This window comes from Maylandia zebra, linkage group LG20, assembly GCF_041146795.1.
Source record: "Maylandia zebra isolate NMK-2024a linkage group LG20, Mzebra_GT3a, whole genome shotgun sequence".
Classification (NCBI taxonomy): Eukaryota; Metazoa; Chordata; class Actinopteri; order Cichliformes; family Cichlidae; genus Maylandia; species Maylandia zebra.
In genome coordinates this window covers 14,847,885-14,873,459 of record NC_135186.1, presented here as the reverse complement: position 1 = coordinate 14,873,459, position 25,575 = coordinate 14,847,885, and the positions used below count along the sequence as shown (strand labels likewise).

General features: G+C 40.4%; 1 protein-coding gene across 1 annotated transcript; it reads left to right on the top strand.

The window, feature by feature from the left end:
• The first annotated feature begins 25 nt into the window (after positions 1-25).
• On the top strand, positions 26-25,575 carry LOC112429939 (scavenger receptor cysteine-rich type 1 protein M130). The gene is made up of 20 exons (XM_076878431.1): positions 26-84; positions 1,498-1,818; positions 2,063-2,161; positions 2,303-2,524; positions 2,607-2,798; positions 2,902-3,056; positions 3,873-4,020; positions 4,268-4,576; positions 5,395-5,700; positions 5,965-6,261; positions 6,679-6,987; positions 7,574-7,870; positions 8,161-8,433; positions 8,900-9,060; positions 9,472-9,580; positions 9,759-9,917; positions 10,333-10,428; positions 15,549-15,701; positions 15,844-16,024; positions 25,533-25,575. Exons 1-20 carry the CDS (start codon positions 27-29, stop codon positions 25,537-25,539), a joined length of 3,852 nt encoding a protein of 1,283 aa, XP_076734546.1. The 5' UTR covers position 26; the 3' UTR covers positions 25,540-25,575.

Sequence of the window (25,575 nt, the reverse complement as noted above, 5' to 3'; positions counted from 1 at the left end):
CTCTCAAGTCATGAGCTGTGGTGACGATGTGGTTCCTCCTCCTGCTTCTCCACCTTGCTCACATTGAGCTGGTGATCTCACAAGGCAAGTTAATTCAGTTTATTTCATTCTGAACAGTAGTAATATTGTTAATTGTTGGTACTAATTTGAATTTCTCTATATGACCGTGTGTGTGAATGCGTTAGAACTGAGTCCAGATGTGATCCTGAATTTGAACCAAAAAAAACCCCCAAAACAATCAATGCAGTACTTTTGTGTAAAATTCAACTTAGGAAGAAATCCTTGAAATACCTTTGAAATATTATTTATATTTTAAAATACACCCATTCTCTCGGGTCAGGGTCGCAGGAGCCTATCCCAGCTGTTTTAGGGCGAGAGGCAGGGTACCCCCTGTGCAGGTTGCCACCAGTCTGTCACAGGGCAAACATATAGAGACAGAGAACCATTCGCACTCACAATCACACAGGGCACCTATGACTCTCCTTCTCTCATTTTATTTAAAAACTATATGTAAAATTGTTTTATTTATAGCAGCCTTTTCAAGGTGTGGAAGAAATGTAACAGTTCAATTCAAGTGTATGTCCAGATTTCTGTTGTGATTTTTTTTAAATCAAGACTTTTCAAGTGCAAACTGGGTTTTTCTGTCAAAAAAAAAGTCAAGAAAAGTACAGTATTTACAAAGAGCTCAGTGACAAGAGGCACGTGTTAGAGGAGGGAAGTCCGAGATTTTTGTGACGGATTCTGCAGATGCAGGTGCAAAATATAGTCAGGACAATATTGAAATTAAGAACACAGGCTGATTTTGTCCTGAAATGAACTGACTGCACCTGTGTTTAAAACAGTGCAATATTTGTAAATTATCCATAAAACTAACCACACCCATCAGCATGCCTCCGAATTGTACTCGCACGCTATTTTGGCCCATTAGCAAATTTAGCCCTCGCTGGAAATCACAGTGGTCCAGTGGTTAGTACTGTCACTTCACAGTGCGAAAGTGATTCAAATCCAGCCTGGGGCCTTCCTGTGTGTAGTTTGTCTGTTCTCCTCGTATCTGCATGGGTACTAAGGGCTTAGTTTAATTGGTAATTCTTAATGATGATGGTGAGTGTGAGCATCAGCGGTGTTCTGTCTCCATGTGTTAGCCCTGTGACAGACTGGTAACCTGTCATGGGTGTACAATACCCTTCCTCTTAATCTATGCCATTTACAATAGACACCCCATATGTTAAAAAAATATAAACCACTGTGGTTTTTCATTGTTGTTTTTGTATAAATCTGCTGAGGAATGATGATATTATCCTAAAGAAAGACATGAAGGGATTAAAAAGATTTGTAAAAAAAGTGTTTTTACCGATATTCAGATAAAAAACAAATAAACAAAAGACATTTTAAACTTACAACTTTAAATATTTACTTTGCAGTTCCCAAAAGTAAGTCAGCCATGAAAAAATCATAACAATAATAATAATTTGCTGTATAAACCTTGTATGTTCCTAGCTGAGGACAAACTGATTCTAAAAAACAAAGGAGGCTACCCATGTGAAGGCTACCTTGAAGTCTACCATAACAACATATGGGGTTATGTTGGGGATACACACTGGGACAAGAACACTGAAAAAGTGGTTTGTAAGAGCACTCACTGTGGGAAACCTGTGGAGAACTCAGTAATAGATACTGTTAAGCCTTCTGAAGACAGACCGATCTGGCTCAATGAACTGAAGTGTGAAGGACACGAGAGCGCTCTGTGGAAATGTAAACATCCTGGTTGGAAGTCCAGCTATTACTCAAAGCTCACAGTGAAAAAACTTAAGTGTTCAAGTAAGTTTGTTAGATCTTTCTTTCTCTTTTTTTTCTGGGGGTGGGGGGGAGGTGGGGTGGGGGTGGGGGGTATTGAAAGTACTGACAAAAACTGCAACTTTAAAAGCTTAAACTCTTCGCTAAAAGTTGTTAAGAAAATTAAGAAAATGAACTGTATTGGAAATTACTTGATAGGATCGATTGTGGTGTTTGTTGTTTTTTATCTGTATTTATATTTGGCTGGTAATTGAGTGCGTTCCTCAAGGTAATATCACATTGAGCCTGGATAGACACAAATGTGCTGGAGCTGTCAAGTACTCCATTGATGGCAAACCTCCGGGTTACTTTTGTAACAACAGCACTGGTATGTATTTTCTTTTTGCTAATCTTCTATGTGGCAGAGCTGTTCAAATATTGTCAACATTTCTCTCTCAATTTGATGCTATAATAATATTTTATTGCTTTTCGAAATGTTTTGGACTGTTTTAATTCCTCTCTTAAAAAGGTAAAAAAGAAGCCAGGCTTCTGTGTAAAAATCTCGGGTGTGGTGGACTCAGAGAAATTCCTCCCTCAGAGAGTATGGTTAGTGATAATTTCAGGGACTCATCAAAGATGAAGATCGATTGTTCAGCCTTTAAAAATGCAGATCCAGATCATCTGTGGCAGTGTGTGAATGGCGAACAGGACAATTCAGCATCATGCAAACCTGTTTCTGTCATATGTGAAGGTAACACACACACACACACACACACACACACACACACACACACACACACACACACATATGGTGAAAGTGTTTTTATGAACAGGTTATACGAGACTGCAGCTCAAAGGAAACCAGTCAAATGTGTGTTCTGGGCAGCTGGAAAAAGAAGAAAATAACAACTGGGTACCTGTTCAACAGGACAACTTTGATTTTGATGTGTGCCAGCAAATGCACTGCGGTAACTCTCTCAGCCCAAAGAACAGCACAAACAAAAACCTTAATGTGACATGCACAGGTAATTCAACACATCTATATTCCAACACAAACAACTTCCAAGCAAACACTTCACACTGTGAAACTGCTCTCTCTCTCTCTCTCTCTCTCCCTCTCTCCCTCAGATAAAGTTAAAGTAGTTCTGAAGGACTCTGATAAAGACAGCAAGTGCTATGGTACAGTTAATATTGAAGTGAAAGGTTCAGTTAATCCTGTGTGTGCCTCCACCTGGACTAAAGAGGAAGCTGAATTGGTCTGCAAGGAGCTTGGATGTGGGGAAGTGAGTGTTCAAGTTTAGTCAACATAAGTTACCTGGTGTTCTGATACATGGATACTGAGTGTATCAGAAACTGTCCATACAGCAGTGCTATGGACTTTATTGTAATTAGTGTACTAACGTGCACCATTAATACTGAATGCACATGAAGTAAAAGCTGCTGGAGATGATAACAATATTATATATTTCTTTGATGGCACAAGAATATTAGTGATCACCATGTAGCTTTTTCTCCTCAGTATAGTTGGATTGATGCTTTTTTACAGGGTTGCAACAAATGTTTATTTTGTGAATTTTAATAATCACTTGATTTGATCAACATGGCATTGTTTGAACCTCAAAATAATTAAAGCAGGGGTCCCCGACTCCAGGCCGGTTTTAGATCTCACCTTGAGTCTACACACCTGAATCAAATGATTAGTTCATTACCAGGCCTCTGGAGAACTTCAAGACATGTTGAGGTGGTAATTTGGCCATTTGAATCAGCTGTGTTGGATTACTGACACACCTAAAAACTGCAGGACATCGGCCCCCGAGGCCTGGAGTTGGAAACCCTTGATTAAAATAAATGAATTAAAATTAAAAATGTTTAAAGTAAGTTCAACAGTTTGAGCTCCTAATCAATCCAACCAAACAAGTGGATGTTAGTTTTATCTGTACTGTTTGATAATTTAAGTTATTCCACTGTCTGTGATTTATATTTATTCACCACTCTTTTTTCCCCAGGCTAACAATATGCAGTGACTCGTTGTCTTTAAATCAGTCAGTGTTTTCTGTCTGTCAATGAAATAAAGCAAACTCATAAATGCTCTGTTCTAGCTGATTTATACTAAAGTCGAACGTCAAAATTCAAGAGGGATAATGGACCATGTGAGGTGCAAAGGCAGCGAGTCCTCACTGTGGCACTGTCATTCTCAGCATGGCAAGAACATCCAGTGTTCAAACCAACCTTATGTGGTGTGTTCAGGTGAGATACAGCAGTGGAAATGTACAGAGTGGCTGCTGATGGCCTTTGTCTACTTTTATAATGGGATTTTAAATCCTGCAATAAATTCTATGTCGAGAGAGAAAATGAGTTACTTCATTCAGTGAAATTGTGACATTGTTAAATTCTGATTATATTTTTCCCAAAATGTGTTCAGTAAGAGTTTAATTTAATGTATTTATTCTTTTTGTGTTTCGTGGCTGATAAATCTCTTATTGTCGTGGTACAGGCAGTGTGGAGGTGAAACTGGCAGATGGTCCTGGAAGATGTGCTGGGAGATTGGAGATAAAGCATGAGGGCCAGTGGAAGAAAGTTCCTGCAAAAGAATGGACAGACGCTCAATTAGCAGCTGTCTGCAAACAACTGCAATGTGGGGAAAAAGGCAAAACTGAAAAGTTCAGTCAGGGTTCTGGTAGCTTCCTGTCAATAACGTGTCCAAGAAATAAGAAGATATCAAAGATATCTGAGTGTTTAACAGAAAACTCAAACAACCAATTTTCGGATCGGGAAACGGAAGCAGCTGGAATCACCTGTGAGGGTGAGTGTTATTTTTTTTATTTCTCTGCCCTTCAGTGACATCAGCCGGAAAAACGGTTTCCTTTCTTAAAGGAAGAATGTTTGTATCTTTGGCTTTTTAATTGCTTAACACTGATTATATTGGTGAAGTTTGATCAAAACGGGAAATACTAAATTATTACTAATATACGACAAAAGCTTAGAACCAGGAAAAAGCCATTTTCGTTCATCGATGTGAGGCAGAAGAAAAGAAAATGTGTTTTTTCCCCTCAGCTTATTCTTGACCTCATTCAGGCTCAAGAGTCCTTCTATACCTACAGTTTAATACTTGCAAACTAAGAAACGGATTTTTGTTAATCTGTTTTGATCAGAAAAGTGAAATAAGACACTACAACTTTCATTGATCATGCCATATTACCATTTTTTCTTTAACATGCTGCCTTGACTTTTTACTCAAATGTAATTTACAAAATTATTTTTTGGAAAGTCACATGCTTCTTAAGGAAAGTCTTAAAGCCAATGCCCATTTTTTTCTTATAAAGAGAGATAAAACTGAGTATATTTTAATCTTATAAATATTAAATTGGCCTCCAGTTAAATCTTTACTTGATAATTATTATAATTAGTGTTCAATAAGGTGACCCCGAATAACCACTTAGTTATGCTGGAATAAGCCCAGACTGTGGTATATCTCCATTCAGCTTCTTTCACCAAGTATGTATTTATGCACCACTTTCCTATTTTTGTGTCTATGTCTTTGTGAACCACTGACCTTTCAACAGGTAGACGACCTGCACAGCCACTTACTGTATATCATGTTTCTCTCTTTGTGTCCATCAGGTCACAAGGTGGTGTTTTTAAGTGGAACCTGTTCTGGTCACGTGGGGATAGAGCATGGCAGAGAAATCTACTGGCTCTCTGGGTCTAAAGAGACATGGAACCAAGAGTCTGCAGACACAGTGTGTCAGCAGATGCATTGTGGGAACGCTGCAAACTTTTCTTTCAATTCTAGGGCTGATATGATTAATAAAGTTTGGAAAAACTCTTTTAGCTGCTCATCCAGAAAAAAGTCTCTTTTTGAGTGTAGCCGAACTACACCTCTGCCTCCTGACCACCATAATTCTACTGCCTATGTGAAATGTTCAGGTAATGTGAAATATGAAGGAGTTAAAGTATAAAACTAAGAATAAGGTCATTATGGAATTGATTTATTGTGTCACAGAAGAGACAATTTACTTATAACAGACTTTACCTTTTAATGTCCATAGATGTACATTCACCTCCTTGTTTTCTCTCAATCAAATTTCTACTATTTTCTATTTTTTCTGAAACCTAGCTTGGTCTAAGAAGTTGTGAAATATCTGCTGATACTAGTTTCCTCTTAAATTTAACTTTTTCATGTCACAACAGGAAATATTGAGATGAGCTTGATGAACAGCTGCTGGGGAAAAGTCAGGATTCATGTAGAAGAGAAAGAAGGAGATATGTGTGCAGACACCTGGACAGAAGACAAGTCTGTGAAGCTGTGTGAAAAGCTGAACTGTGGGACGCCCATAAAAGCCCACAACAGTCCCAAAGATGGTGATATCCTCTTTAAGAGTTTACACCCGACAAATCAGACTACTGACCTGACACAGAGCATCTTTGTCAAAAACCAGGACAATGATAAGTCCTGTAAAGAAAAACCAGCCTATGTTGTTTGCTCAGGTAATTGTTTTTTAAAAGTAATTTTATATTACAAAAATATAATAAATGTCATAACTTGCTTTTTAAAAAGTTTCATTTTCAACTGATTTGGACCCTTTGGAAAAAAGTGCCAGTTTTATTGGTTTGTTGATTCTTCAGTCACTAAGTTACAGGATAACAGAATGTAAAAAACAAACAAAAAGACATAAGTCTGTTTTTAAATGTTCCTTCAAATGTTTTAAAAATATCTTTTTAAATACTATTTTTCATAATTAAGCTCATTTGTGTTAAAGAAGCAAATATAAATCTTTCTGAAGCTATCAGACTGAAATTCTTTACACTAAGATGATGATAGTTCTTGTTGCTTAAAATTCTAATTAAAAATAAAATAAGAGTATTATAAATATATAGCATGATTTTCATAATATTTTCTTTCAGGTAGTGTCAAGCCCAGATTTAGCATTCCCAGTTACAAATGCTTTGGAAACGTAGAGGTGGAGTATGAGGGGAAGTGGATCCCTGTGTGCGAGGATGCTCTCAAAGACACTAACAATAGAAACACCATCTGTCAGGAGCTTAAATGTGGTGATGCTGTGGAGACTCTTCCCTACTTTGGACCTGCACCAGCAGATAAATTAGCCATTTCAAACCTAAACTGCATTGCAAATGCTAACAGTCCATTATCTGCATGCAGCAGTATTACTGCTTCTACAGCTGCCTGCAAACACAGTGGCCTCCGATGCTCTGGTGTGTATAATGATCTTTGTGTCAGCAGTTTCTGAATTATTCTTTGCTCCTTCAGCCTAATTTTAAAATAAAGGCTTTGAAACTGAATTGAAATTGAAACAAACTGAGACTAGTTTGTATTTCAGAAAAATGTTGAGATAAAAATAATGCTGCTTTCAAACTTTGACATGCTCGCCTTCAAAGGTTACTTTTAGTGCAATAAAGGTTAGAATGTTAACATCCTCACCTCCATTAATGATATTTGTTCTACTCAGTTTTACTCTTTTCTTCTCTGCTTGTTGTCCATGTCACCAGTACGGCTCTGCCACACAGTCTGACTCACTTAATGTCTGGAATCAGCTGGAAACAGCTGGCCTGTGCAGTCTGATGGTTATAGAAATATCGCTGTCATCAGTTGTCATCTCTTTGTTATCACTCTATAAAATCATTTTATTTACGCAGCAGTCAGAAGGGTAGCTAAACTTCAAAAGTGTAAAACTTTAAGTTGATGCAGGATCATAATGTCATTTCTGTGTTATTTATATCATTCAGATCCTGTTGGTTACATCATGTTTTGTGAACTTTTTATTTCTCTTGTCTGTCTCAGAATGGAGGACGATGGTACCTGACAAAAAGGCCTGTAGTGGAACAGTGTTGGTTCACTGGAGACAGGGACTCAGTGCTGTTTCCAGAGAAAACTTCAATGAAACTGAGAAGGAAAAGCTTTGCCAGAATATGGACTGTGGTGGATACCAATCAACAAATGAAATCCACCCCCAAACAATTGAAATAGATTCTTTTTGGAACAAAAGCTTCAGCTGTGGTGAAAATCCAGGAAGCATTTGGGAATGTGAAAATAAAACCACACCCTCAAGGAAGGAGCCCGTCTTTATTGAATGCAAAAGTAAGATTTATATCAGCAGGACTGATCTTAAATGATCACAGACATTTTACATTTGCACTGGAAACACTGAAGAGTGAAACAAGACACTCGGAGTGTGAAGGAGAATTATTCCAGATACACTGGATAAAGTAACAAACCAAAGCTAAAAGTGTTAAATGAACTATTTGATTATGGACTTGTGCTTCATATTTTGACTTTGCAGTGCAGAGAAGATTAACTGATCATTTCTACCTCAGTGCTTTATGTCTTTATCAATACTTGACTGCAGTGTTTATTGCTTTCCTTCCCAGAGGAGCCCAGTGTCAGCCTTTCACAGGGCTGCCGTGGGGAAGTGAGGATAGATGACGTTCCAGTGTGTGCTAGTAACTGGGATCTATCCTATGCACACAAAGTTTGCCAAGAAAAGCTTTGTGGCAATGCTGTCTTCATTGAATCCAAAGCTTCATCAAAGGGTTCAGGTAACATTTACCATGTCAGCTGTGAAAAGTACCATTCCATCATTGGCCAGTGCAGGAGGACTAAAGGAAAGTGTGACAAAAATGTGGTGTTCATTACTTGTAGTGGTAAGTGTGAGTCCATACACCTCTCTTTCCATAAACTCATCCCTATATACAGTACATACATGTATGTCCTCTCTTAATTCTGGTAGTATTTTAATTCATTATCTTGGGATAATTTTTAGGTATTTATTTTATAAAACAGAAGATTATTTCTTTAAAATAAAAATGACATTGTCAAGCTCATTATAAGATAGTGAAGCTACAAATAATTTGCATTGCAAACCATGACACTTATAGTCTGGCAGGTTCTGTCCAGAAATCTGAGTTATTTGTTGAAAATTTCTAAAAATAAATATGTGGAACACATGTTTTACACTCCAACTTTAATAAATGCAGAGTGATGACAGGTGCTTGCTTTGCTCCTAGTGATTTTGCTAAAGCTAAGGTGACCATCTCTAACATCATATTTGCCAGACAGAAGTGGATGAGCTTGTTTCCTTCTTTAAACACAGTTTCTTTGCTTTTACAGAAAGTGTAAAGTTCCGCACGACTGAAAAACATGGAGGTGTCCTTTATGTCAATTATCGAGATAAGTGGGAAAGAGTATGTCCATTTAATCATTCCCAAAACTTAAAGCTCTGTGAAGAGATTGATAAAGAGACCCCTAGCACCTCTACGGAAATCAAACAGGTAAATCTTTATATTTTACATCTTGAATCGGTCACTGATTTGTCTCATATTCTACAAACCAAAATCATGGACAGTTTCCTGGCTCTGTGTCTCAGCTTAATCTAATAATGAAGACTGGAATCTCACATTTTAAATATTTAGGTTTATAAAATGGAAAGAAATGCATGAGACTTGTATCTGAATAAACACAAATTGACCAAATGTTTGAAACTTTCTGGACACTTTGCTGACACAAAGTTTGCAGAAATATAAAAGAAATTGAATGTCCCAATACTTTTGGTCTGGACTTCTAGTGACTTCTTTTGCTGTGTGTTGCTTCAGTCCGGCCTGTTTTTTACTGCCAGAGAAAATTTCAGTGTTTTTGATTTTGGCTGTATCTCTAAATGTGAAAAAGTTTAAATTTGATTTAAGGTCAACTTAGAAACAACACTGGAGTTCACTGATGTTACCATGGATGTCAGGCGCTCTGTCAAAAGAAGTTCCTGTGAAAGCACTAATCAAGTTAAAATATATTGTCCCGGTAAGAGAAACCATGAATCCATCAATCAATTAGTTGTTTTTGACAGAAAGACACTTTTTGTATTCTGTAAATCTGAGCTGACTTACTTTGATCAACGTGATACAGATAAAGTGGAATTCAAACTCACTGTAACTGAATCCGGAAAAAAACATAATAAACTGGCTGTGTGTGATTTCAGACTATGAAACACTGACTACCGCACCACCAACCCCACCACGTCCGCCTATACCCACAGGACCTATTATCGTGGGTGTGATATTTCTTCTTGTTGTAGTGATCTTGATTTCTTCATTTATACGAATGTATGTCAGGAGAGTCAGGGAGTCCAGAGCTTTAGGTGAGTATATTTATTACATGACTTACACACATGTTTTTTTATTTGTTTGTTTTTGCTCTAATGAATTACCTTAAAAGGCATAAAAATCCTGACTGAACATGAGATCAATCCAGAGCTTTCATGCTTAAAGGAAAAGGGTGTTGGAAACTTTTAGAGGGCAGTCTTTCAGCATACTGACTGAATTCTGACTCAAATAATGCCGTCACTGCTGCTGATTGAACAAGGAGCACATCAGCTCCACCAAACTCGACCAAATGTAAATACAGAACAGGGAAAATTAAGAACGCCTGTGCTTGTGGTGTGCTTTTCATGCTCCTGTGCTCCTTGTACAGTTACTTCACTGGTACATTAGCACAGTGCATTGGTGAGACAGCTGTTGCTGTACGAGTAAATTTATAACACTGTAACCTTTCAGCAAGAATGCTGCCAGGGAAAGACATGGAGTTTGAAAGTGGAGATTATGAGGACATCATGGACAAAGACAATGAGATGGAAGACTTCAGTCGTGGCAGTGAGTCATTCATTCAGTGTTATCTTATCTGTTTTTCTTTCTAAACAGTGTTTAAAGTCCATAGCTTAATGGCCTTTGATATACTCTACACCACTACTATCGTTATTTTAATTTGGACACGATAATATGAGAAGCTGCACCACCTACACTAATTACTGCATGTTAGTACTACAGTTTTCTGTCTTCATAACTTATTTTTAAATAACTGTACTATATCAAGAACGTCAGTGGCTCTGCCCATATAAATTGTTACCTGTTTTTATATGTTTTATATAAAAACATGTATATGTTTTTTATCCTCTTCAACGTCATCCTTCCTGCTGTCGAGTTGAAGGTGCACAAATTTAAATTTCACCTAAATTTCAAAAAGATAGACATAAAACAGGTATAAAAAGTAAAATTATCTTTCAAAAAAGTAATATCAGGACAACGCATCTTCTCTTTGACAGGATTACACCATCTTTTGTTCACATATAAATCCAGACCCCCACCTTTTCTCTTGCCACTAGCTTTAGCTTCTGTGTCAGATTGTATCAGAGTGGAACCAGTTATATACACATTATCCAATCCAATCCAACTTTAGTTATATAGCACTTTAAAAACAACAAAGTTGACCAAAGTGCTTTCCAATAATAAAACAGAGATAGCAGTTAAAAACCATACATTAAGCATACAAAGAAATAAATATAAATAACAATAAAATAAATACATATTTTATGTAATACATATTTAAATATGAAAAAGAAGATAAAAAGGTAAAAATCAGTGTATATATATATATATATATATATATATATATATATATATATATAAAAACACCCAGCACGCCCCTGCGGGCGGTTTATCCTTCAAGCTCGGGTCCTCTACCAGAGGCCTGGGAGCTTGAGGGTCCTGCGCAGTATCTTAGCTGTTCCCAGGACTGCGCTCTTCTGGACAGAGATCTCCGATGTTATTCCCGGGATCTGCTGGAGCCACTCGCCTAGCTTGGGAGTCACCGCACCTAGTGCTCCGATTACCACGGGGACCACCATTACCTTCACCCTCCACATCCTTTCGAGCTCTTCTCTGAGCCCTTGGTATTTCTCCAGCTTCTCGTGTTCCTTCTTCCTGATATTGCTGTCATTCGGAACCGCTACATCGATCACTACGGCTGTCTTCTTCTGTTTGTCTACCACCACTATGTCCGGTTGGTTAGCCACCACCATTTTGTCCGTCTGTATCTGGAAGTCCCACAGGATCTTAGCTCGGTCATTCTCCACCACCCTTGGGGGCATCTCCCATTTTGACCTTGGGACTTCCAGGTTATACTCGGCACAGATGTTCCTGTACACTATGCCGGCCACTTGGTTATGGCGTTCCATGTATGCCTTGCCTGCTAGCATCTTGCACCCTGCTGTTATGTGCTGGATTGTCTCTGGAGCATCTTTACACAGCCTGCACCTGGGGTCTTGCCTGGTGTGATAGACCCCAGCCTCTATGGATCTTGTACTCAGAGCTTGTTCTTGTGCTGCCATGATTAGTGCCTCTGTGCTGTCTTTCAGTCCAGCTTTGTCCAGCCACTGGTAGGATTTCTGGATATCAGCCACCTCCTCTATCTGCCGGTGGTACATACCATGCAGGGGCCTGTCCTTCCATGATGGTTCCTCGTCTCCCTCCTCTTTCTTGAGGTATTCACTGAGCACTCGGTCAGTTGGGGCCATCTTCCCAATGTATTCTTGGATGTTCGTTGTCTCATCCTGGACTGTGGTGCTGACACTCACCAGTCCCCGGCCCCCTTCCTTCCGCTTAGCGTACAGCCTCAGGGTGCTGGACTTGGGGTGAAACCCTCCATGCATGGTAAGGAGCTTTCTTGTCTTTATGTCAGTGGCTTCTATCGCCTCCTTTGGCCAGCCTATTACCCCAGCAGGGTACCTGATCACGGGCAGGGCGTACGTGTTGATGGCCCGGATCTTGTTCTTACCATTCAGCTGACTCCTCAGGACTTGCCTGACCCTCTGCAGGTACTTGGTGGTTGCAGCCTTTCTAGCGGCCTCTTCATGGTTCCCATTTGCCTGCGGGATCCCCAGGTACTTGTAACTGTCCTCTATGTCTGCAATGTTGCCTTCTGGTAGTTCAATCCCCTCAGTTCTGACTACCTTCCCTCTCTTTGTTACCATCCGACTACACTTCTCCAGTCCGAACGACATTCCAATGTCATTGCTGTATAGCCTGGTAGTGTGGATCAGTGAATCGATGTCTCGTTCACTCTTGGCATACAGCTTGATGTCATCCATGTACAGGAGGTGGCTGACAACTGCTCCGTTCCGTAGTCGGTATCCGTAGCCAGTCTTGTTAATGATCTCACTGAGGGGGTTCAGGCCTATGCAGAACAGCAGTGGGGACAGAGCATCTCCTTGGTAGATCCCGCACTTGATGGTGACTTGTGCTATGGGCTTGGAGTTGGCCTCTAGTGTTGTACGCCACATCCCCATTGAGTTCCTGATGAAGGCTCTTAGGGTCCCATTGATCTTGTACAATTCTAGGCATTCCAGTATCCAGCTGTGGGGCATTGAGTCATAGGCCTTCTTGTAATCAATCCAGGCAGTGCACAGGTTGGTCAGTCTGGTCTTGCAGTCTCGGCTGACTGTTCTGTCTACCAGTAGCTGGTGTTTTGCGCCTCTGGTATTCTTGCCAATCCCTTTCTGTGCCCCACTCATGTATTGACCCATGTGCCTGTTCATCTTAGCCGATATGATGCCTGACAGGAGCTTCCCTGTTCAGGGAGGTCGCTGTGGTCTGCCCTCAAATCCTCTAGCCACTGAGCATTGCCGTTATGGGTTGCATCCTTCTCCCATATGCTCTTCCAGTATTGCTCCGTCTCCAGCCTTGGTGGTGCTGTTCTCTTATTGTTCCCTTGCCACTGAGAGTACACCTTTGCTGGTTCTGTGGAGAACAGCTGGTTTATTCTCCTGCCTTCTATCTCTCTGTTGTACCTCCTCAAGCGGCTGGCCAAGGCTGTGAGTCTTTGCTTGGCAGTTTCCAAGGCCTCAGGTATGGACAGCTTGCTGTATTTCTTAGGCACCGTATATGTCGCACCTTTCTGCAACTCCGTTAGTTGGCTAACCTCCCTCCGTGCTACTTTGATCTTGCCCTCTAGCCTCCTATTGTATTGTATTGTAGATCTATTGTAGATCAGCTTGTTAGTGTCGGTAATCGTGGTTGTAGGTATTGCCCGTAGTGCTGCATTAACATCATCTAGCAGATCTTCTGAGGGTACTTCACGTAATCTTGGTAACCGGCTACGGGGGATCCAGGTTTCAAGCTTGGCCATGATCCTATTTTTCAGGTCAGTTCCTCTCGCACTCAACGATCCTTCTCCTATCGCACTTGGGGCTATGTACCCAATCTCGGGTGGGGGTGATGATATCTCCCCCCCTGACCTGGCGTCCTGACTCCTCCTTGCCGTAGCATTTGTGTTGTACCTCGTCAATCTCTAGCTGTGAGAGCAGTCCCTTCCACTTATGTGCAGCCCTGGTTATTTAGCTCATCATATTGCAGCCACAGAAATTCTTTTGTCCATGAAACCATAAAGCTGCACTTTCTTTTTGCCTTATAGTCTGATTTGTCATAACTTCTCCGTTTTGTGGTAAGCTTTTCTTTGGCTGTCACTTCTTCACCCTGACCTGTCTTATTTGGCTCAGCAGAACTGAAATGCTTTTACACATGCACTCACATAAGCTCAGCGATTCTCTGCGCGATCAACCTCTCACATGTTTAAGCTTGCTGCGGGAGATTTCACTTGTCATGTTTGCATAGTAAGCTAACGATTAATAAGACGATGTCAGAGGAATTGGTGCACAAATTATCATCACTCACAGATCAGTGTTGTCACTCTCTATACACAGTTCGCACGATTGCAAAGTGAAAGCAAAAAAACAAGCGCAAATTCAAACGCGACTTCAATATGTCACATATTGACAGTGGCTCACCGATGCCAATGACATAATTACCCAGCTACATTTCTGAAAGAATGCAAAAGCATTGACATATATTTTTCCTACAATAGCCCGACGGGCAGGGAAGAGAGAGATTTTGGTAGCCCGACTGAAAAAATCGCTAGCTCCGGGACGTCGGGCTAGCGATATTGCGAGCCCTGTATCTGATTGAGGAATCACTCATCTTTGGAAAAGAGAGTTTATTACAGAGAAATGGCTCTTTCCAAAATAAAAGCTATACTATCCGCTTCTTCTGGGCTATATTCTCAGCAGCATAAGGAGAATCATGTGCTAACAGCTGTCTAAATGACTCGGCTAAAGTTAGTAGCATGCTTGTTATTTTTGTCTTTGCACTAGGATGATGTCGGCGTAAATGTGCAGTCATATTCGTTGTGTTCCCACTAGTGCTTTCAGGTTAATCTCGTTGAAATGACCTTAACGCCACAACACGGCAAATCTCCGTTAACGAGCTACCGCCGATCGCTCCGTGCATGGGGCTAGACGGCCAACACGTTAACGAGCTAACTGCGCTAACACACTAGTTCACACCAATGTAATTGAGCATTGCATGGCACATCCAACATACTGTTTTACTTTAGTCCATGACTCGCTTACCTTCAGGGTCATACGTCACATGAAAACCAAAATAATTCCAAACGCCAGATCTGAATGAGGTTCAATTTGCCTGTTACAAGGAGAGCTTAACTTCTGTCTCGCTAGCTTGCCCTGCGCTCTTCCTTCTGACTATGCTGTCTGTGTTGAGCGCTCAGTGAATCTGCATTCGACTACTCCGCCTAGGCTGCACTGTCGAGCCTAGGCGGAGTAGTCGAATGCAGATTCACTGAGCGCTCAACACAGACAGCATCGTCAGAAGGAAAATTGATAAAATTAATTACAAATGCTGTATTGTTCGATACATATGCGTACCGAACCGAAAGCACTGTATCGAACGGTTCAATATCGATACGAATATCGTTGCACCCCTAATATATATATATATATATATATATATATATATATATATATATATATATATATATATATATATATATATATGGACTTTATATTGGTAGATATAAAGTCCAGGCACAGATCTGGGATGTGAAAGTTTATTTTTTAATACAATATTAGCTTTTTTTCACTCAGGATTCAGATCTGAGACTGAATTTGTCTCAGAAAATGATGGGCGGAGTGTTTCCTCTTTACCTTATGATGATATTGATGAAGCAGATGAGGCTCGACCCCTGACCTTTCCGGCCACTACTGCTCCTGCTGCCCAAGACATCAACGTTCCTGAAGGTGTCCATAATGAAAACACTAGAAAGTTCTGAACCAGTTTGAACACAGTGTTTTCACATTTCAGTACCAATAAATTTCAAATTTGAAAATGGCATCAATCTAATCAGTGTTTAACTGTGCCAAACATTTTTCTTTGTGACAGACGGGGTAACCTACGAAGTGGAAGATCCACAGGAGAGTTATGATGACATTGATACAATCCCTGAAACTGCACAGACTACAGCAGAGATCCACGACAGCCCTGAAACACCACATGACTTAAACACAGCAGCCCCAGGATTGGTGAAGAGGGATGAGGACTACCTAGAGCCAGATCAAGACAAGTGAGCCAAATGCAGCTTTAGAAACTACTTAAAAAAAAAAAAAGTCTCACAAAGTGGCTCATGACAAACACGACAAAATTAACTGTTCTTTTTCTCTAATTAAAAATAAGAGGTCAAAAATAATTAAAATATATTCATGCAACATACATTTACTGAAATTCCTTGAAGAAAACGACATTTAATGCAAGAACTTAATTTTAAAAGAATTTAAATCCATCCCTTGATCCTGTATAGCAAAAAACTTAAAATGTAACAAAAAAGACAGATACTAGTGTTATCAATAAATCATTCCATGATATTGTGTTTAATAGTAGTTGAATGTAAAGCTTTTATCAAACATGTCTGTACTGTGTGGTATTACATTTTTCATTCAGTTTTCTTTGTTTAAATGCGTGACGTTGATGCAACACATGAGCTAGCTAATAGATAGATAGATAGATAGATAGATAGATAGATAGATAGATAGATAGATAGATAGATAGATAGATAGATAGATAGATATTAAAAAGGTTTGCTTAGCTTACAGTTTCTTAAAGGTGGGGAGCTAGCCTCCTCTTCCTGCTTCTTGTTTTCAGGCTTAGCTAAGCTAACTGTCTTGTTACATTTATATTCAGCTATAAATGTGAGTGTAATATCGATATTTTCATCAAACTCTGTAGAAACAAACAAGTGTATGCCTCATAATATTAAGCTACTGTTCTAAATATAGTATACTCTTTAAAACATAAAGAATTCAATAAGTTTTGGTTGCCATCTTTTGTCTTTCTGAGTGATTTTGTTTCAATTAACACATCAGTTAATGGTCCAACCTGAAATACCAGTGCTGTTGGTATTTTGAAACTGGTCCTTTAGTCCTCATGTTAAAGATGCTCAACTTCACAGGAACATATCTGAGTGACACGTGTGTGATCTTTCATCGTGTTTAGCTTCGCTGGTACATTTTGTTTCAGCACTAGTCAACATTAACATGTGATTTCGAGTCACTGTGAATTACGGATGTACTTTGCTAACAGAACTAACTGGCCAGCACTACGATTAGCTGCTAACTCCCAAGCTCTACCCTACTCCCAGTTGAGATTACATTCTGTTCATAGGGATGAATAACATTGCTTTACTGACAATGAACAACATTTTTAGGTTTGATCCTTTATGCACATCTAGTGATGCCTCAGACACTCGGGGATTTTGGAAATGGCTTAGATGTTGAGTATCAAACTGTATGTTATGTATGCTATTTATAGTTTGATACACAGCACAATAAGCCATTTTATCAATGAGACGTCGCTTGTAGAGTCACCCGAAGCTCTGAACCTGAAAATATTACATGCAATTCTTTCAGGTTGTTGACTCTTTCACTAATGTTTGGGTTCAAAAGAATTTGAATACATTTTCATGATCATGCACTTTAATGTTCTCTATTATAATTAATCATTTTCAGCTGAATTCTTAAAACTATAACAGCCATTTAAATTTTAGCAGTTACTATAGCTATCTGCACTGATCATCTATTCCAATAGTTGTCAAACCACTTACATTGTTTATAACTGTTTATAACTTCCATTAGTTTCTGTCCTGTTTATGACTTTTAGCTGATATGTAATAAATCCTTGCGGTGTCTTTATTATTGTCTTGGGAAAATTCACATGTGATGACTATGTGACGACCTGTCAGTTTGTGGTAGGTACAAAAACAACAAACAAACAAAAAAAACAATACATGTTACTGTTACTGTACTTGAGTAGAATTTTCAGGCATCTATACTTTGCTTGATTATTTATTTGTCTGACAACCTTTAACTTTTACTCCCTACATTTTTACACAGATATCTGTACTTTCAACTCAGGCTCATTACTTTAGGTGGTATCAGTGGAATAATTTATAGTGTTACACTCGGGGTTAAAGTGAGCCAGAGTGAGTGCACATGCCTGTAAGCTGTAGTCACAGTAATTCAGCATCTAGTGTTACGGGAAAGGAGTGAGGATGGAGAGTGTAACATGTTTCTATTAGCTCAACAAACATCAGTACACACACATTTTTGTGTGTAGTTTCACACACAGTGTTTCTGCTAGCTAAATGTCTTGCTGCTGTATTTTCCAGTTGGAGCAGGATTAGAGCTAATTTTATACAGGGATGGAGAACGATGTAAGAAGGAAGGATAGAGATGTAAGTTTCAAAGGTAAGCAACACTTGATAAAGTGCAAATGTGAAGCTTACATGTATCATCATCATTTTTTTCATATATTGGATCCATATATGATTTGTTTTGATAAATTAATAAATACATTAAATGTATTTTATATTGCGAAAACATCCTGTAAAATAAATATATACTAGCTTTGTGTTATTCCAACACGGTAGTTTAGTGCAGGACGAACTCTTCATTATTATGTTAGGATGGCACAAGGTGTAGATACCTTTGCATAAAATATATGATAGAAGCCTGCATTTTTTCACTTTCAATTAAGTAAAGTAGTTGATACAATACTGCAACTTACTGCACTGTTTTTAACACAGGTCTTTGTTCTTCCACTTAAAGCATGTTTGTGCTTTTGATATCTCTGGGGCCCAGCAAAATTTAACCCAATCTTATTTATTTTGAAAGTTGTATTCAAAAAGATCAACAATAAAGACCGTTGGCTGTAAACTGCCACTGGGAAACTTCAATTCAAGAGTAGTAAATTTAGGTCAGGGTAATCAGTAATATTGTCCTATTTAATTCACTTTGTACACGCTTGTGAGTAATTTCAACCAGAAATTCTGTTACTATTGTGGCCCACCTGGGTACACTATGGGAATCACTGCTATATAACCAAGATGGCGCGGCCACGTCCAGACGCCTTCCTGACCGCTCCGCTCCGACTATCCACTTTTCTTGTTTTTTACTTATTTATCGGTGCCAAGGTTGCACATCTAATCTTGGACACTTTTAAACCTGACCCTTCCTGGCCGCCAGAGATTCTACGCGGCGCGGAGAACAACAAAGGACGGGCCTCTCATCCGAGGGACAGAACAAAGAAGCGCCGGGGAAAACGCGCTGGTATTAGGAACAGACTGAGACAGCAGGCGCATCGCGCACCACTGCCCAGTATCCTACTGGCCAATGTACAATCCATGGAGAACAAGCTCGATGACCTAAGAGCAAGGGTCACCTTCCAACGTGACATGAGGGACTGCAACATTCTGTGCTTCACGGAGACATGGCTGACCCCCCACCAGGCCGTAACTCCGTCGGATTCATTCTTTGTGCTCCGCGCGGACAGAACGGCAGAGTCGAATAAAACCAAAGGTGGGGGAGTGTTTCATGATAAACAGAAAGTGGTGTGATGCCAGGAGCATTTCTACTCTCTCCAGCGGCTGCTCGTCACATCTGGAGTTCCTGAGCATTAAGTGCCGCCCTTTCTATCTGCCCCGTGAGTTCACCTCAGTCATCGCCACGGCGGTCTACATCCCACCCCAAGCGGACACAGGTATGGCTTTGTCCGAATTACATGATGTGCTGAGCTCGCTTCAAAACAAGGACCCGGGCGCAGCCCTCATTGTAGCAGGAGACTTTAACAAAGCGAACCTCAGACAAGATCCAACAGATCCACAGAGGATGCCATCGCCCACGTCCTACACACCACTCTCAGCCACGTGGACAAGAAACAGGGTAACTATGTGCGAATGCTGTTTGTTGATTACAGTTCAGCGTTTAACACAATAGTGCCCTGCAGACTGTTCACAAAGCTGAGGGATCTGGGACTTAACAGCCGTCTGTGTGCATGGGTGTTGGACTTCCTCACTGGCAGAACTCAGGTGGTGAGGGTGGGCAGGTGCTTCTCCAACAGCATCACCATCAACACAGGAGCACCTCAGGGATGTGTCCTCTCGCCACTGCTCTACTCCCTCTACACTTCAGACTGTGTGGCCACCCATGGCTCCAACACCATTGTGAAGTTTGCTGACGACACAGTGGTGTTGGGTGCCATCTCCAACAACGATGAAGCGGCCTACATGGATGAAGTGAAGAATCTGGCATCGTGGTGCCAGGACAACCACCTCCAGCTGAACATCAGCAAGACCAAGGAGCTGGTGGTGGACTTCAGAAGGGGTCAGCACAGAGACTACAAGCCCATTATCATCAATGGAGCTCCAGTGGAGAGGGTGCAGTCCTTCAAGTATCTTGGTGTCCACATCTCCTCAGACCTGACATGGGCTGCCCACATTCAGGTCCAGACCAAAAAGGCTAGGCAGCGCCTGTATCACCTACGACAACTGAGGAAGTTCAGGGTCTCTCCAAAGATCCTCAGGATTTTCTATACAGGCGCTGTGGAGAGACACTCTAAACCAAGGCACAATGTACATTTCAATTCCTTTAATTTTAAATATGTTTATATTGTCTATCCTGTAAAATAGTCAGATGTCTATTCATATTAATGTACAGAATTCACCTGCTTGCTGCTACTACTGCACATTCACCCAGTGTATATACTATATGTGTATATATATATATAATGTTCTTCCTCTACACCCCCCCCCCCCCCCCCCCCCCCCCACCCACCCACCCCAATTTTTGCACACATGTCGAGGAGTGTGTCAGGCTACATTTCACTGTGTGTTATACTTGTATAACTATGCATGTGACAAATAAAGAACCTTGAACCTTGAACCTTGATATACAACAAAAATGCAACACAACATCTCCACAGCAGCCATGTGGTTTTCTTTCACATACATCCATCCTCTTCCACTTATCTTTATCAGTGTTGTGGGGTGTTGGAACCAGCGGCGGGGCACACCACGAACAGAGAACATGAGCTGAGACGAAGTTCTTAACTCATGTCAGAGTCATGTAAATGATGGTTTTAGCTACCTGCTGATTATATTTAGCTGATTTAGAACTCCATTAATTTAGCATTACCATCTCTGGATAAGTACATATTTAGCATTTTATAATTTTTCTGATTTGTTTGTTCTGATGTCAGCAGTAAAATAAAGCATATAAACTGGTATTTTGTGGGAAAACTATCATCAGGCCTCATGTAAATGTGTGTGAAATGGGACAAGCTATTCTAAGATATTTTAGTCATTTAATCACCATGTTAATATTCCACTAACTTTATGCAAACACTTTTTACATTCATGCTAGCTTGGAAAGGGTTTATTCCTGCATTCATACACGTTAAGCTTTGTATTATATATATGATAGTATTATATTTGGTGTATTTGTTACAGGCCCCAGGAGTGGTGTCACTATAACAAAGATGAAATTAATGTAAATACAAGTGAAATTCAGGAACAATAAAGGCACAGTGCACTCGGTTTACCTTCCAAACTGCATCTGTTATTCAAGTTTCATTAACAGTAACAATATCCATGTGTATCACTCGCTTTCAGTCTCAGTGATCTTACACGTTGCATATGTTCATCTTTTAAGTCATAAGCAGAAAAATAAATGCATTCACACTTCAATGTTCCATCTCTTTACATGTACTTCATTAGGGATTGAAAGCTTTAATACATCTACAGTGCATCTTACAGCAATATGTATTTAAGGCAAATCACTCTCTTGGCTGGTTAAAATTAAAGTGGACAAATGTACCTGTTCTCAATACTGAAATTAAGGTAACTAAGCATCACCAATTAGCAGTATTATGCAGTAAAACAGCACGGGCAGCACAGTGGTACGGTGGTTAGCACTGTTGCCGCACAGCAAGAAGGTCCTGAGTTCAATTCCACCATCAGGCCGGGGTCTTTCTGTGTGGAGTTTGCATGTTCTCCCCGTGTTTGCGTGGGTTCCCTCCGGGTACTCCGGCTTCCTCCCACCGTCCAAAGACATGCAGCTTGTGGGGATAGGTTAATTGGATAATCCAAATTGCCACTAGGTGTGAATGAGAGTGCGAATGGTTGTCTGTCCCTGTGTGTTGGCCCTGCGACAGACTGGCGACCTGTCCAGGGTGTACCCTGCCTCTCGCCCTATGACAGCTGGGATAGGCTCCAGCGCCCCAGACTTAAAAACTCCTTTGTCCCACACGCCATCAAACTGTTTAACTCCTCTCTGGAGGGGAGAGGGAGGGGACAAAGGAGGGGGGAACAACTAAGCTGTAGTGCCTCTTCACCTCACTGTACAATACCTTTGTGCAATACTTTTGTAAATAGTCAACAGTGCAATAGACCTCAATACTTGAAATGTGCAATTCACTTGTATTTTTATTTTTATTCCTATTTATTCTATTTATCCCCTTTGTATATTTTATTTATATTTGTCTCTGTGTTTATATATGTGTGTGTATGTGTGTGTGTGTGTGTATATATATATATAATATTCTGTAACTCTGTAACTTCTGTCGGTGCTGTGCTTCTTTGGAAATCGAATTTCCCAGAGGAACCCACCCGAGGGATTAATAAAGTTCTATCTTATCTTATCTTATCTTATCTTATCTTATCTTACTTTTTCTCCTTTACTTGAATAAAGAAATTAATCAGTACTTTAGCTTTTACCACAGTATTATTTATGACAGGTTTCTATTCTTCTACTTAAGTACAGGATTTCTGTACTCTGATCGGGGGGAGTTGCCGTTATGGTGACAGTTAGGATCCAATGGATATTTCCTTATCTCATAGTTATTCACCTACTCACTCAGTTTGTTTCTTCCCCACTCCACGTTCAAGTTCATGGCCGCTCTTCACCTGTACAACCTTACAGCCTCTGGAAATCCACCTGCTAAATTCTAATACATCTCTTTTTCCCAGGTGTTTGTGGCTAATCTAAGCTTTACATCAATTCCACTTTCCCAGGCTATCAAGCTGATTGTGACATCACTGGTCTCGTTAAATCATCTTTCTGCCTGCCTTCTTCAGGTCAATCAGCCTTCATGCCGCGTACTGTCATTATCCCTTGTAGGTAACTTTGTGCAAACCACTTCCCCATTGCTGCCTCTCCCCATCACTCAGACTCAAGTAGAAATTTAGACAATCATGAAGCTCAAAAATTATTTTGCTATGTCTCTACCATCCTGGAATCTGCATTAATATTTTCTCTCCTCTAACAGAAATCCCATACATTCCCCAAAACTGAAGGTACCAGTTCACTCGTTGCTACATATCTCACCCTCACAGGTCCTTTTAGTGTGTGATAGTCGCGGAGACAAAAGCTATTCAAACTGAGTTTGTCATGGTTGTCATGTCAGCTGTGATGAGCATCACTACTACTTTGGCGAGTGCTGGAAAACTAAAGGAAAGAGTGATGTAAATTTCTTGTAGTAGTCTGTATATGTCCATACACCTGTCTTCCCATGCATACATCTCTACCTTGATTCATACATCACTACATACATATGTGTTTCCTCTGCTAAACCACTTTCATTTTTGCTTAGTTTTCTTAGTCCATTTATTTTAAAAACTTTTTTTTCATATAAATGAAACAAATATTTGAGAAAAATAACATTTTCAGGGTCTTTGTGGGAGAGATCTAAAATAATCTGTATATGCAGTAGTGATAATATTTCGTGATGTGATTTTTCCTTAGTATTTCTAGCACAGAATTAGGATTTTAAGATTGATGTAACTCATACATTAGCTAGAGCCAAGGCACATTGTGTCTAACTTAGCTTAGGCTGGAGCCTGGTGAAGCAAGTGACCTCAGCTCACAAGTATGAAAAATTTTTCTTTGAGTTTTTAAACAGCAACATTTTTTACACTTTGGCTTTCATACCTTTGGACAGAGGGAAGCCAGCTGTTTCCTCGGCCCTTCTGCTCTTGCTCTTGACGAAGGCGGTCGCACTTTTCTCCTCTCCTCCTCCTCCTCTCCCTTAGCTTCCCTGCTTAGCCTCTTGTGTCCTTGTCTAGTCTCGTGTTTTTTGTATTACTTTTCCCTGGAACACTCTCTCACAGTCTGTTTTCTAAAACCTAAAAGAGGAATTATGGATTTGATCAACTGGTCCCTGAATGCAATTGACACCCTTTTCTCAACGAGAAGTCTGGGCTCAGGTGAGCCTGAGTGTCCTGGAGGTACTTTCCCTGCCGGATACACAATGGACGGGTGGCAGAATTGGAGGATCGTGTGCCTGGTGGGACTGTCGATCAAAGACGCTGAAGATATCTACCTATTCGGAACCATGATAACAGGGTTCTTGCTGATTGGAGCTGGCTTGGCCCCGGCTTATCGAAGAATTAAGAAAGCGGAACCGGCTGTTCAAACCCCCACAAGGCTGAACGCTGGGATTGAAACGATGGGCTCAAAATGGGCCATTGAGTGCAGCACGGATAAGATGTTGGAGATGCTTACGGCTGCCGTGAATACTCAGAATAAGACCTCTGAGCGCAAACTGGATTACATTTTGGAGGGGCTCGCTCGGAATAACACCTCTGAGCAAAAATTGGATCACATTTTGGAGAAGCTCACTGTGGTCGTGAGTTCTCAGAATCGGCTCTTTGAGCACAAGAATGACAACATCACGGAGCGCAAGGTTGATAACATCATGGAGAAGCTCACGGCTCTCCAACGGGAGATTGACAGACCAGTGTCAGACTGTTAGAACAACTTTGAAATTCTTATGAGTTGTTCGCACTAAAGTAAAAACCACCATCATTTCCCCTTCGGCGCCAGCTGCGGTCTCAAGGCTGGAGCTGAACAACAACACCCTGATACGGACTGTGTTTAGACTGTTCTTCCCATTCAATGCAAGGCCACCCGGGTTGGCTGGAAGACTGTTTACTTAGCCTGGCAGGGCGAAGGACACTGTCTCAGCTGAACTCTGGACATACACACACACACACACACACAGACATATATACACATGCAGATGTACACTCATCCCCCCTCCCCCTCCAAACGCCTTCGACGCTTATTCCCTTCCAATACTGACGGTGGATCAAGGAGACCAGCGCATTGGCTGCAGGCCCGGATGTACTGTCTACACTGGCTGTCTCTCACCCTTTACCCATCCCTGTTGCTTGTCATGTGTTTCTTTGGTGTATTAAGAGTTTTTTCATGTGCTATGTGCAGGTGTTTTTTTTCTGTTCTCAAACTGATCTCCATGTTGGAGCTCAGTCTGGGGGGAGTTTTTTTTTTCTCCTTATCTTTCCTCATGTGGTGCTTTTTCCATTGTTATACCTCTCTGACCTGTCTTCCCCATGTGATGTTTTTGTATAATGTATGTATGATCAGAGGGTAAGATGGCGCCGCCATTGCGTGCAATAGGTCGGCAGCCTTAACATGAAATTTCCCCTTGTGGGACTAATAAAAGTATCTTATCTTATCTTATCTTATCTTATCTTATCTTGGTGTTTTTGCTAAGCTGACCATCTGCAGTTTCATATTTGTATGTCTTTCAGACTCAAAGTGGATAAACGTGTTTCCTAAAGTGCCAAAACTATTAATCCTTTCTCAGTATGCCATACTGGTTTTTAAAATATTCATTCACTTGTTTTGCATAGAAAGGGACTGTACATCCATGAACTTAAATAAAGTACAGCTCTCACTATGAATGAATCCAGAAAACTAAAATGTGGCTGTATTTGATTTCAGACTGTGATGCCATTTCCACTACAGTTAGAGAGAAAGAGAAAAG

Coding starts and splice junctions, on each gene's coding strand:
- LOC112429939 (XM_076878431.1), top strand. CDS start 27: ATGTGGTTCCTCCTCCTGCTTCTCCACCTTGCTCACATTGAGCTGGTG. Junction 4,577..5,394: donor AGCTGGAATCACCTGTGAGG/GTGAGTGTTATT, acceptor TGTGTCCATCAG/GTCACAAGGTGGTGTTTTTA. Junction 10,429..15,548: donor GGAAGACTTCAGTCGTGGCA/GTGAGTCATTCA, acceptor TTTTTCACTCAG/GATTCAGATCTGAGACTGAA.